Below are 11,778 nucleotides of genomic sequence, written 5' to 3' on the forward strand. Positions count from 1 at the left end.
TTTCCTTTGTTTTATTTATGTGATGGATGTTGTTGATTGTTTTTCTAATGTTGAACCATCCTTGCATACCTGATATGAACCCCACTTGGTCATAATGAATGATTTTCTTTGTATGTTGTTGGAGTCTATTGGCTAGGATTTTGTTGAAGATGTTTGTATCTATATTCATGAGGGATATTAGTCTGTAGTTTTCCTTTTGAGTGATGTCTTTGCCTAGTTTTGGTATCAAGGTTATGCTTGCTTCATAAAATGAATTAGGGAGGATTCCATCCTTTTTTATGTTTTGGAATCATTTGAGTAGGATTGGTGTCAGTTCTGTGAACATTTGGTAGAATTCTGTGGTGAAACTGTCTGGGCCAGGACTTTTTTTAGTTGGTAATTTTTTGATGACCTGTTAAATTTTTTCTTTTGTGATGGGCCTGTTTAATTTTTTCCACATCAGTCTGTGTTAGTTTAGGTAAGTGGTGTGTTTCTAGAAATCTATCCATTTCTTCCAGATTTTCAAATTTGTTGGATTACAGTTCCTCATAGTATCCTGATATAGTCCTTTTTATTTCAGTTGGTTCTGTTGTGATATCACTAATTTCATTTCTTATTTGTGTTATTTGTATTCTCTCCCTCTTTTATTTTGTTAAATTTGCCAGTGGTTTGTGAATTTTATTGATCTTTTTAAAAAACCAGCTTCTAGTATTGATTTTTTCTATTGTCTTTCTATTTTCTGTTTCATTGATCTCTGCTCAAATCTTTATTTTTCCTTTCTTCTAGTGACTATAGGCTTTTCTTGCTGTTCTTTTTCTAATTGTTTGAGATGTTGGTTTAAAGTGGTGATTTTGGCTCTTCTGTTTTGATGTGTGCATTTATTGTTATAAATTGACCTCTGATCACTGTTTTTGCTGTTTCGCAAAGATTTTGGTGTGTTGTGTTTCCATTCTTGTTTTATTTCAAGACATTTTTAAATTTCATTTTTTATTTCTTCATTTACCTAGTCTTTCTTAAGGAGGGTGTTGTTCAGTTTGCATGTGTTTACTCTTTTTCTATTGATCTTCCTATTGTTGATTTCTAATTTGATAGCACTGTGATCTGAGAAGTTGCTTTGTAATATTTCAATGTTTTTAAATTTATTAAGGCTTGCTTTATGGCCTAACATATGGTCTATCATGGAGAATATTCCATGTGTAGTGGAAAAAAATATATATTGTGCTATTGTTGGGTGAAGTGCTCTAGATGTCTCTAAGGTCAAGTTGGTGGATTGTATTGTTTAGCTCTTCTGCATCTTTGTTGAGTTTCTTTCCAGTTGTTCTATATTTCATTGGAAGTGGTGTATTAAAGTCTCCCACTATGACTATGGAGTCATCCCTTTGTCTTTTCTATTCTTTTAAAGTCTGATTTACATATTTTGGGTCTCTTTCATTGGGTCCGTAGATATTTATTATGGTTATATCTTCATGTTCAATTGATCCTTTAATCATTATATAATGTCCTTCCTGGTCTCGTATAGTGGTTTTTGTCCTAAAGTCAATTTGATCAGAAACTAATGTTACCACTTCTGCTCTGGTTTGGTTGCCATTTCCTTGATACATCTTTTCCCAACCTTTGATGTTTAGTCTATTTTGTCTTTGTCTCTAAGGTGTGTATCTTGTAGAGAGCATATTGATGGGTTATGTTTTCTTATCCAGTCTGTAACTCTCCATCTCTTGATTGGTGCATTTAATCCATTAATATTCAGTGTAATTTTCAACAAGTCTGAATTGGTTGCTGTCATTTTGTTAAGTATTTTCTCATGGTGTCCCTGGTTTCTTTGTTCCATATTATTTTCTGTACTGAGCTCATTATGTTTATGGATCATGTTATCATTTCCTTTGTTTCCATTGTTTTAGTACTTGCCAAATATTTGTGTTTGTCCTCTTTTTTATTGTGATGTGAAAGTTTATGATTTTTCTTTGAGGTTACCCTGTGATTTATAATTTTCTCCCTGAGTTTAGAAAAGTCCATTCTATCTTGCAACTCTCTGGACATCCTCATCACTTAGAAGTTCTATAACTACACTCTTTACCCCCTCTTTTTGACTTTTAGTTGTCCTCATTTGCCAATTGATGTCTCTGGTTCCCTGTTTACAATCTTGTAAGCTTATTTTACTTTGGATACATCCATAGCTGTTGGTTTATGGGTTATGTCATGTTGTGTATTAACAGTCAGTTGTTGTTTGCTATTATTGGTTCTCTGTTCAAAGGACCCTTTCAGTCTCTTCTAAGGTTGGTCTGGTTTTAACATATTCCCTTAATTTATGCTTATCTGGAAGTCTCCTAATTTCACCATCATATTTGAGGGACAATTTTGCTGGGTATGTAATTCTTGGAAGCTCTGTGACTCGATGGCAAATAACAACAACAACAACAACATCCTGTTTGGGGTTCATTGGACTTCCTGAATGGATATATTCTCATCTTTCATCAGATCAGGGAAGTTCTGTTCCAACAAATCTTGGACAATTTGCTCAGTGGTTTTCTTTTTCTCTTCCTATTCTGGAATTCTGATTACACGTAGGTTATTCCTTTTGATGGTATCCTACATAAGCCTTAGGCTTTCTTCATTTTGCTTTGATCTTTTTTTCTGATTGATCTCTTTCCAAAGAAGTATTCTGGTATTTGTCTTCAGTCTCATTAATTCTGTCTTCCATTGATTCAATTCTACTCCTTTGCCTTTTCAATGTGTTATCTGTTTCTGAAAATTTTGTATTGATCTTCTGGATTTCTATCTGTAGATTTTGTAGTTTTTCTAATTTTTCATTTATTTTGCCATTTTGTTCATGTGTTTTCTTCTGACATTGTTCCAGGGTTTTGTCTGTGTTTTCCTTAATTTTTTCAGTGTTTTCCTTGATCTGTCTCTCAATCCTTTGAAGATACCTAAATACAATTCTTTTGAATTCCTTATCAGGGAGTTCCAATACTGCTTTTTCCTCAGGGATGTGTTCTGAGTCTGTATCCTACTCCCTTGTTTCTACCATTTTATCTTGCTTCCTTGTGTGGACTGTGATGCTCTGTTGTCTCCATGACATTGTGACATTATTATATTTGTATCTCTGTTAACTGTTTGTGAAGAGCAGTTAAGGGTGAGTCAGGCTCTTCTTGGTGGCCATTTATCATTGGCCACTTGGTGGAGAAGGAAGTGTTAGATCTCACTCAGTAAGTGAAGCTGCAGGAGGTGTGGCTGTAGTTGTGTTGTATGGGCACTGTTGCTGTCTCCCACTCAGTTAGACAAAAACAACAATAGAATAACCATCAAAAAAGTAAAAGCAAGTAGACAAAAGACACACCACATAAACACCCAGAAATAATAACCAAAAAAAAGAAATAAGGCAAAAAAAAAAAAAAAAAAAAAAAAAAACCAAAAAAAACCCTCAATATCTGGGGAGAGGACAATAGAGAAAAAATTTAGTGTAGGAGAAAAATGAAGAAAAAAATGTGAAAAATGCAAAAAGGAAAACAAGGAATGGGGTTAACAGTGGGATAGAAAAAAAAAATGGGAACCAGGAACAGGGAAGAGAGAAAAAGCTGAAAACTAGAACCTGGGAAGGGAAGAATAAAGAACAGTAATAGAAAGAACAATAATAATAATAATTTAAAAACACACCAAAACAAACAACTAAAAAAAAAAAAGGAAAAAAATCTGGGCAGGGTAGGGCAGGGCACCCAGGCTCCATCAGAGCACACAGACGAGGACGTAATTCCTGTAGGCCCAGAAGGCGGGTGGGAGTGAGGGATGACTGCACCTCCATTCACCAAGAGGGTGTGGGGTATAAGAGTAACAAGGGGAATACTGCACCTTTCCAGTCATTGGTGTCTAGAATGTCCTTTAGGTTCCTGTCAAGTGGAGCCTATTCTTAAGTCCCTGGAATCTGGTTGAACCACTTGTAAACATTCAAAATGACTGTGTCCTCCCGACAGGCAAAAGTCCACAGCTCAGCCCACCTTCCTCTTTGCTGCTTCCCCTTTTATTCACCAGCCACCAGTGCAGTCCTCTGTGCAGTCTCTGGCTAGCAGGGCCAATTTTTAGGTTAATTATTAGATTCTAACAGTGCTCAGCAATATCCAAGCTGTCTGTGCCATCAGGATTGCTGCCAGACTGCAGCTTTGTATGTCTCCTTTTTTGGTGTTTCCATGCAAGTTCTTCTACTAGTTTGAGTTTAGTCCACTTCTATATCCTTCCCTTCAAAGCTCAGGGCTCCAGGATTATCTTCTGTTTCTGTGTTAAATAGTTCCCCTTTCCTTTGTTGAAAAGGGTCTGTGCAGCCTGTCTGTCCATTCTTCCATCTTACTGGAACCCCTGGCAACCAACACTTCTATTTGGTGTATATCATTACAGTCCTGTTTATTTTATTGTTTTCATATTTGAAGTTGCTATTGCCTAAGGCATTTGACTACTAACCAGAAGGCTGGTGGTTCAAACCCACTAAGCCACTCCTCAGAAGGAAGACTGGGCAATCTACTTCTGTAGTGATACTGCCTTATAAGCTCAAGGAGGGGTTGCTATGATCACATCTGACTTGACAGCAATGAGTTTGGTTTTTTTGGTTATTGTATGATTTCTTTTTCTTTTCTTTTTAACCAAAAGATTATAATCATACTGAATATACTATTTGGTATAAATAGTTTGCTTTTTTCTTTTAATCTTATAAATATTTTCAGTGTTATTACAAACACTTCATAAAAATTTAAATGGATATTTAATATTTTATCAAGTATTTATCCAATAGTTTCTTTAGTCATTCTCCTGTTGTTTGACTTAATGTTTCTTTTGAAAAAATATTTTTTAACTGTGATGAACATCTTTGTAAGTAAAAACTTTGTAAGTAAAAACATTTTTTTTTTGTATGTCAAATTCACCTTATACTAGAGTCCTAGAAGTGAAATTATTTAAGAGTTATGATATTTTTATAGTTCCTTGATACATATTCTGCATTCACCACTACAAAGATTGTACCAGTTTTTACTCTGCTGGAGTGTATGGGAACAGAGCATATATCTCACCATGTACTATGGCTTCTTATAATGCAATTCTTTGATGACAGTTTTTCTTTTCATAAGCATTTCATTTTTACCAGTATTTAAAATGAAGACTCTGGAAGAGAATGAAGTAGGGATAACATATGCGATCACAGAAATAAGCAACCAGTCAGATATGGTGCTATTTTCTGCTGTAACTATGAAGGGCAAACATAATTTACCTCATATAATCACTTAATTATCTAATGCTAGAAGGGAGAGGAGAGGAGCAGTACATTGAAGGAAAGTTCTAAAACTACCAGTAATTAAACTAGCCAAGATTTCTGCCTTTCTAATTCTCTTTAAAAAAGGATGCACAGACTGTGGGTGACCAAGTCCAGACAGGGCCAATTTGCATTGCTTTGAACAGAACTACCACACTTAAGATCCCTGGCAATCTGTCTCATTCCCTTCCAGCAGCCCACGGTCCAAGTTGTGAGGAATTGTGACACACTGCAGGGATGAGGTGCTTACAGAAGCCATTAGGCAAATGAAAACAAGGCCATCTGTTTCTCTTTTTACAGCAAGCCATGGGCATCTTGAGCTTTCCTCCTGATGAGAAGTATGGAGCCTATAAACTCGTGGAGCCATGATGCACTTTAGAAACATGAAATTTAAACAGAAACCCAGAGAAGAGCAAGTGGAAGCAGATGGTCCAGAAAGTAAGAAACAACATGTACCTCTCTTTAAATCCTTGACCCCAAGGCCATTTCCTTGCAGTTGACTTCACCACTTGGTTGTGGAAAATATTGAAATTAACCAATACCATCACCCTTAGATGTCATACCTCAAAATTATTCTCTCAACCACTGTTCTGATATAGAATCTTCATACCTCAGAATAAGAAGCATTCCCCCAATTAATTATTAGTAGTGCCAGTAAATTTGATAAATTTGAGTAGCATAGGATTGACTAAGACATACCCTGCCTTTAGCACATCAACTATTGAGAAAAATAGAGAAAGGAGCAGACAAATTACCATAAAATTTATTAAGTGACATAATAGAAACATAGAAAAATATCTGTGAAATTCCAAGGATAGAGTGGCTAACTCTACCTGAATGAGACTATAATAATTTCATTCCCTTTTGTTTTGTTTCTTTGTTGGTTTTCCAAATTTTATTTATTTTGTTATTGTTGTTGACAATATACACAGCAAAATATATACCAATTCAACAGTTTCTACACACACCATTTAGTGACATTGATTAAACTTTTCAAGTTGTACAACCATTCTGACCCTCCTTTTCTGTAGTTGCTCCTCCCACATTAACATAAACTCACTGAACTCTGAGGTTCCTATCTAACCTTTTGAGTTGCTGTTGTCAATTTGATCCCATATAGATAGTTTTAAAAGAGTGTACTTCTCAAGTCAGACATTTTTTACTAGTTAAGCTAACTGTGTTTGGTTTTAAGATGATTTCAGGGGATATTTTTGGTTTACAGTATAAAGATTATCTCATAGAAATAGTTTCAGGGATTCATCCACTCCACATCCATTCAGGGGTTCATCCAGAAAGTCCGTATTCCACAAGAATTTGAACTTCTATTGGCGTAGTGCCTAAGGCATTTGACTGCTAACCAGAAGGCTGGCGGTTCAAATCTACCAGTCACTCCACAGAAGGAAGGTTGGCCAATTGACTTCCGTAATGATACTGCCTCGGAAACCCAAGGGGGGTCGCTATGAGTCAGATCTGACTCCACAACAGTGCATTACATTGTGTTACATATTCCACATTCCCAGCCTTTTGATCTGGATTCTTCTGTGGAATCTTTGATCAAAATGTTCTGTAAAAGTAGTCAGGAATCACTCAGTTCTTTTGGTCTTATGACAACGGAGGTGGTTGTTCATGGAGGAATTAGCCACACATTCCATATCCTCCTCCTAGTCCTGACTTTCTTTCTCCCTCTGGTGCTACGGGTGGATAGAAATCAATTGAGGTGCCTTGGATGGCTGCTTGCAAATTTTTAATAAACTAGGAAGTAGAACAGAAGCACTAAACATGTTATTAGGCCAATTAACTGGGATGTTCCTTGAAACAATGAACCCAAACCTCCAAGGCAAAGAACCAAATCCCAAGAGGTGTGTTTTGGTTCTCTATTGCTGCTCTATTACCAGAAAATACCACAAATGGGTGGCTTTAACAAATAGGGGTTTTATTCTCTTACAGCTTAGGTGGCTAGAAGTCTGAGCTAAAAGCGCCAGCTGTAGGGGCTGGGTGAAAGCCCTTTGACCTTGGGCTTCAGCTCTGCCTCTTGCTCCCAGCCTACTGAAGCTGGAAGCTTCTCTTAACTCAGACAGCTGCTGGCTGCTGAGGCTGACAAACCCAAGGTCAACAAGTAAAATGGACAGTCCCAAAATTATCAAACAACATGGCAGGCTACTGGTTCAAGTCCAGAAACAATCCTAAGATTGGCAAACAACATGGTAGGCTTCTAAATGAAGACACAGCTAGCTACATACAGGGTCCAAGGGTGGCAAAAAGCTCAGAAACCTTTCTCAAGGAAAGAATCTTCTTAATTACCAGAAGCCGGCCACATCCCTAAGGCAGCTACTCAACTGCTCCAGTAAATTCCACCATGAAGTTGATTACCAACCAGTCTCATCATGGGAATTGACTATATCCAGCTACCCAGTCACTCAAAACTGGGCCTAGCCTAGTTGACACCCACCTTAATTACCACCAGGTGTTTGGTTGTACATAAGCAGCCTCAGCACCTACTCTTTCTTTTTTTTTTTGTCATTGTTCTGAATATATCTACTGCACAACTTTTGCCAATTCAACTATTTACAAGCATACAACTTACTGACAGCAATTGCAATAATCAGCTGTGTAACCTTATCCTTAATCAATTATATTTTTTCATCACCGTTAACTCATCTTTTCCTCCTTTCTTCTTGAGCCTGGAAACCACTAATAAACTTTGGGCCCTATACATTTACCTTTTCTTGTCTTTCTATATAAACAAGGTCATCCAATATTTGTCCTATTGTGATTGGCTTACTTTGCTCAGGATAATGTCTTCAAGTTCCATCCATATTGTGTACTTTAATTCAAGACATACTCTCTTACTTGGTGAATAGTATTCCACTGAATATATGTATCATATGTAGTTTATCCATTTATTGGTTGATAAGTATTTAAAATATTTCCACTTTTTTGAGTATTGTGAATAGGGTCATGAACAATGGTATACAAGTCTTTTTTTGAGTCTCTGCTTTCAAGTATTTTGCATATATACCTAGATGTGAAATTGCTAAGATCCCATGGTAGTTTCTATTTTTAAGTTTTTGAGGAACTGACACACTGTTTTCCACAACAACTGTACTATTTGGCATTCCCACCAGCAATGGAAAAGGATTCAATTTCCCCACATTCTCTCCAACATTTGTTATTTTCAGTTTTTTTTTTTTTTTTATCGTAGCTATATTGTTGTTTTTGTTAGGTGCCATCAGGTCAACTCCGACTCATGGCTATCCTATTACAACAGAATGAAACATTGCCTGGTTGTGCACCATCCTCACAATCCTTGCTATATTTGAGCACATTGTTGCAGCCACTGTGTCAATCCATCTTATTGAGGATCTTCCGTTTTTTGCTGACCCTCTACTTTACCAAGCATGATATCCTTCTCCAGGGACTGGACTCTCCCAACAAAATGACCAAAGTAGGTGAGACCAAGTCTGACCATTCTCACTTTCAAGAAGCATTCTGACTTCACTTCTTTCAGAACAGATTTGTTCATTCTTCTGGCAGCCCATGGTATTTTTGGGATTCTTTGCCAACATCGTAATTCAAAGACATCACCTCGCCCTTGGTCTTCCTTCTTCATTCCTTAACTTTCACATGCATATGAAGTGATGGAAGATGTCATGGCTTGAGTTAGGCACACCAAAGTGACATCTTTGTTTCTTAATACTTTAAAGAAGCCTTTAGCAGCAGATTTGCCCAGTACAATACAACATCTGATTTTCATGACTGCTACTTTCATGACTGTTGATTGTGGATCCAAGTAAAATGAAACCCCTGTGTTTTGGTTACCTAGTGCTGCCTGAACAGAAATACCACAAATGGGATGGCTTGAACAAAAAGGAGTTTATTCTCTTACAGTTTTTGAGGCTTTAAGTCTAAGTTCAAAGTGCCAGGCTCTAGGGGCTGGGTGAAAGCCCCTCAACCTTCGGCTTCAGCTCTGCCTCCTGCTCCCAGCCCACTGAAGCTGGAGGCTTTTCTTCACTCAGACAGTTGCTGGCTGCTGAGGCTGACAAACCCGAAGTCTATAAATGAAAAGGCACAGTCCTAATATTACCAAACAACACAGAGGCCATTGATTCAAGTCCATTGAAAGTCCCAAGATTGGCAGAGCATGGCAGGCTGTTAAACAATGACTCAGGTACATGCAGGGTTCAAGTGTGCCATAAGCTACAGACCCTTCCCAAAGTTGCTTCTTATATACCACATTCCTAAAGCAGCTACTCAGCTGCTTGTGGTGGATCCCACCATGGAGTTGATTGTCAGTATCATCATGGGGAATAACTACCATCAGCTGCCCAGCCACTCAACCAGGCCCAGCCAAGTTGACACACAACCTTAACTACTACACCCCGCCTGAAAACTGCTGGTATTTGAAATACTGGTGGCATAGCCTCCAGACTCCCAGTGACATGCAAGCCACCACAGATGATGACCTGACAGATGAGAGGTGTTAACCATACTAGTGGGAGTGAAATGATATGCCATTGTGGATTTGATTCGCATCTTTCTGACGGCTAATGACACTGAACGTCTTTTCATATGTTTGGTAGCTACTTAAATGTCCTTCTTCAGTGAAATATCTATTCAAATCCTTTGGCCATTTATCATTGGGTTGTTTCTTTTTGTTGTTAAGTTTTACGTATATTTTGGTTATTAGTTTTTTATCAGATGTAAGTTTTTAAAAATGTTTTCCTAGTCAATGGCTTGTCTTTTCACTATTTTTTTGGTAGTCTTTTGATGAACAGAATTTTTAAGCTGTATGAGGTCCCATTTATTTATTTTGTCTTTTGCTGTTTATGCTGTTGTTATTATATTGCCATTGTTGAAAGCTAGACCTGATGGCATTACTACTGCTTGTTCTTCTAAGAATTTTATATTAGTTTGAAGATTTAGGTCTTTAATCAACTTTGAATTTGTTTTTGTGTGAGGCATGGATCCTGTTTCATTTTTCTGCATATGGATATCCAATTTTCCCAGCAGCATTTATTGAAGAGACTCTTCTTTCCCCTTTAGATGTACTTAACACCCTGGTCAAAAATCAGTTGATCATTGATATGTGGGTTTATTTCTGAACTCTCAGTTACATTCTATTGATCTAAGTTTCTACACCAACACCAGACTGTTTTGATTATTATAGCTGTACAAAACCAAAAACCAAAATTGAGTCGATTCTGACTCATAGTGACTCCCGTTGGATTTCTGAGGTAGCAAATCTTTACAGAAGTAGATAGTCCAGTATTCCTTTCATGGAGTGGCTGGTGGGTTTGAAATGCAAACCTTGTGGTTAGAAGTCAGATGCCTTAGCCACTGCATCACCAGAACTCCTATAGCTGTCTGGTATCTTTTAAAATCAGGACATGTGGGTCCAGCTACTTTGTTTTTTCTTTCAACATTGTTTTTAGCTATTGGGAGTCTTGCTATTGCATATAAAGCTGAGGATTAGTTTTTCTCTCTCTGTAAAGAAAGCTGTTGGAATTTTGATCAGAATTGTATTTAATCTATAGATTCAACTTTGGGTAGTATTGACATCATAATATCATAACAATATTCAGCCTTACAATCCATGAACATAGGACATCTTTCCATTTATTTAACCCTTCTTTAATATCTTTCAGCAGTGTTACAGTTTTCATTGTATAAGTCCTTCATATTTCTGGTTAGATTTATTCCTAGGTATTTTATTCATTAAGATGCTATTGTAAATGGAATTATTCCCTTAATTTCCCTTTCAGATTTCTCATTGCCAGTGTGCAGAAACCCAACTGGTTTTTGTTTGTTGAGCTTGTACCTTGAAACTTTGCTAAATTCCTCCATTAGCTCTAGAAGTTTTCTTATTGACTCTTTGGGAATTTCTATACCTAGGATCATATCTTCAACAAATTGAGGTAATGTTACTACTTCTTTTTCCAATCTGGCTATCTTTTATTTTACCTTATTGCTCTAGTTAGGACCTCTAATACAATTTTGAATAGAAGTGGTGAGATTGAGCACCTTAGTTTTGTTCTCAATTTCAGGGGGAAAGCTCTGAGTCTTTCACTATTGTGTATAAGTTGGTTGTTGGTTTTTCATTTATGTCCAGAATCATATTAAGGAACTTCCCTTCCATTTCAAACTCCATTAGGATTTTCATCAAATAAGGTTGGATTTTATCAGATGCTTTTTCTGTATCCATGGAGATGATCATGTGGTTATATTCCTTCATTCTATTGATGTAGTATATTACATTGATTGATTTTCTAATGTTGAACCATCCCTGCATTCTTGGAATAAATCCCACTTTGTCACACTGTACAACTCTTTTAATATGCTGTTGGACTCTGCTCTCTAGTATTGTGGTGAGGATTTTCTATCTATATTTATAAGAGATATTGGCCTGTGGCTTTTATTTCTTGTGGTGACTGTTGTCTGATTTTGGTATCAGGTGTGAGTTATATAATGAATTAGGAAGTATTCCTTCCTTCTCTATTTTTTTTTTTTTTTTT

The 11,778-nt window shown here is 36.8% G+C and overlaps 1 protein-coding gene across 1 annotated transcript in view; it reads left to right on the forward strand.

Moving 5' to 3' along the window:
- Positions 1-11,778, forward strand: part of MYH15 (myosin heavy chain 15) — a 214,061-nt gene that overhangs the window by 13,624 nt on the left and 188,659 nt on the right. Inside the window, 2 exon segments of the mRNA XM_042781754.1 lie at positions 5,567-5,621; positions 5,624-5,704. Coding sequence (XP_042637688.1) covers positions 5,567-5,621; positions 5,624-5,704 — 136 coding nt within the window.

Source organism: Orycteropus afer, unplaced genomic scaffold (genome assembly GCF_000298275.1).
Source record: "Orycteropus afer afer isolate SDZICR_OR568_19922 unplaced genomic scaffold, OryAfe1.0 scaffold00166, whole genome shotgun sequence".
In the NCBI taxonomy this organism is placed as follows: domain Eukaryota; kingdom Metazoa; phylum Chordata; class Mammalia; order Tubulidentata; family Orycteropodidae; genus Orycteropus; species Orycteropus afer.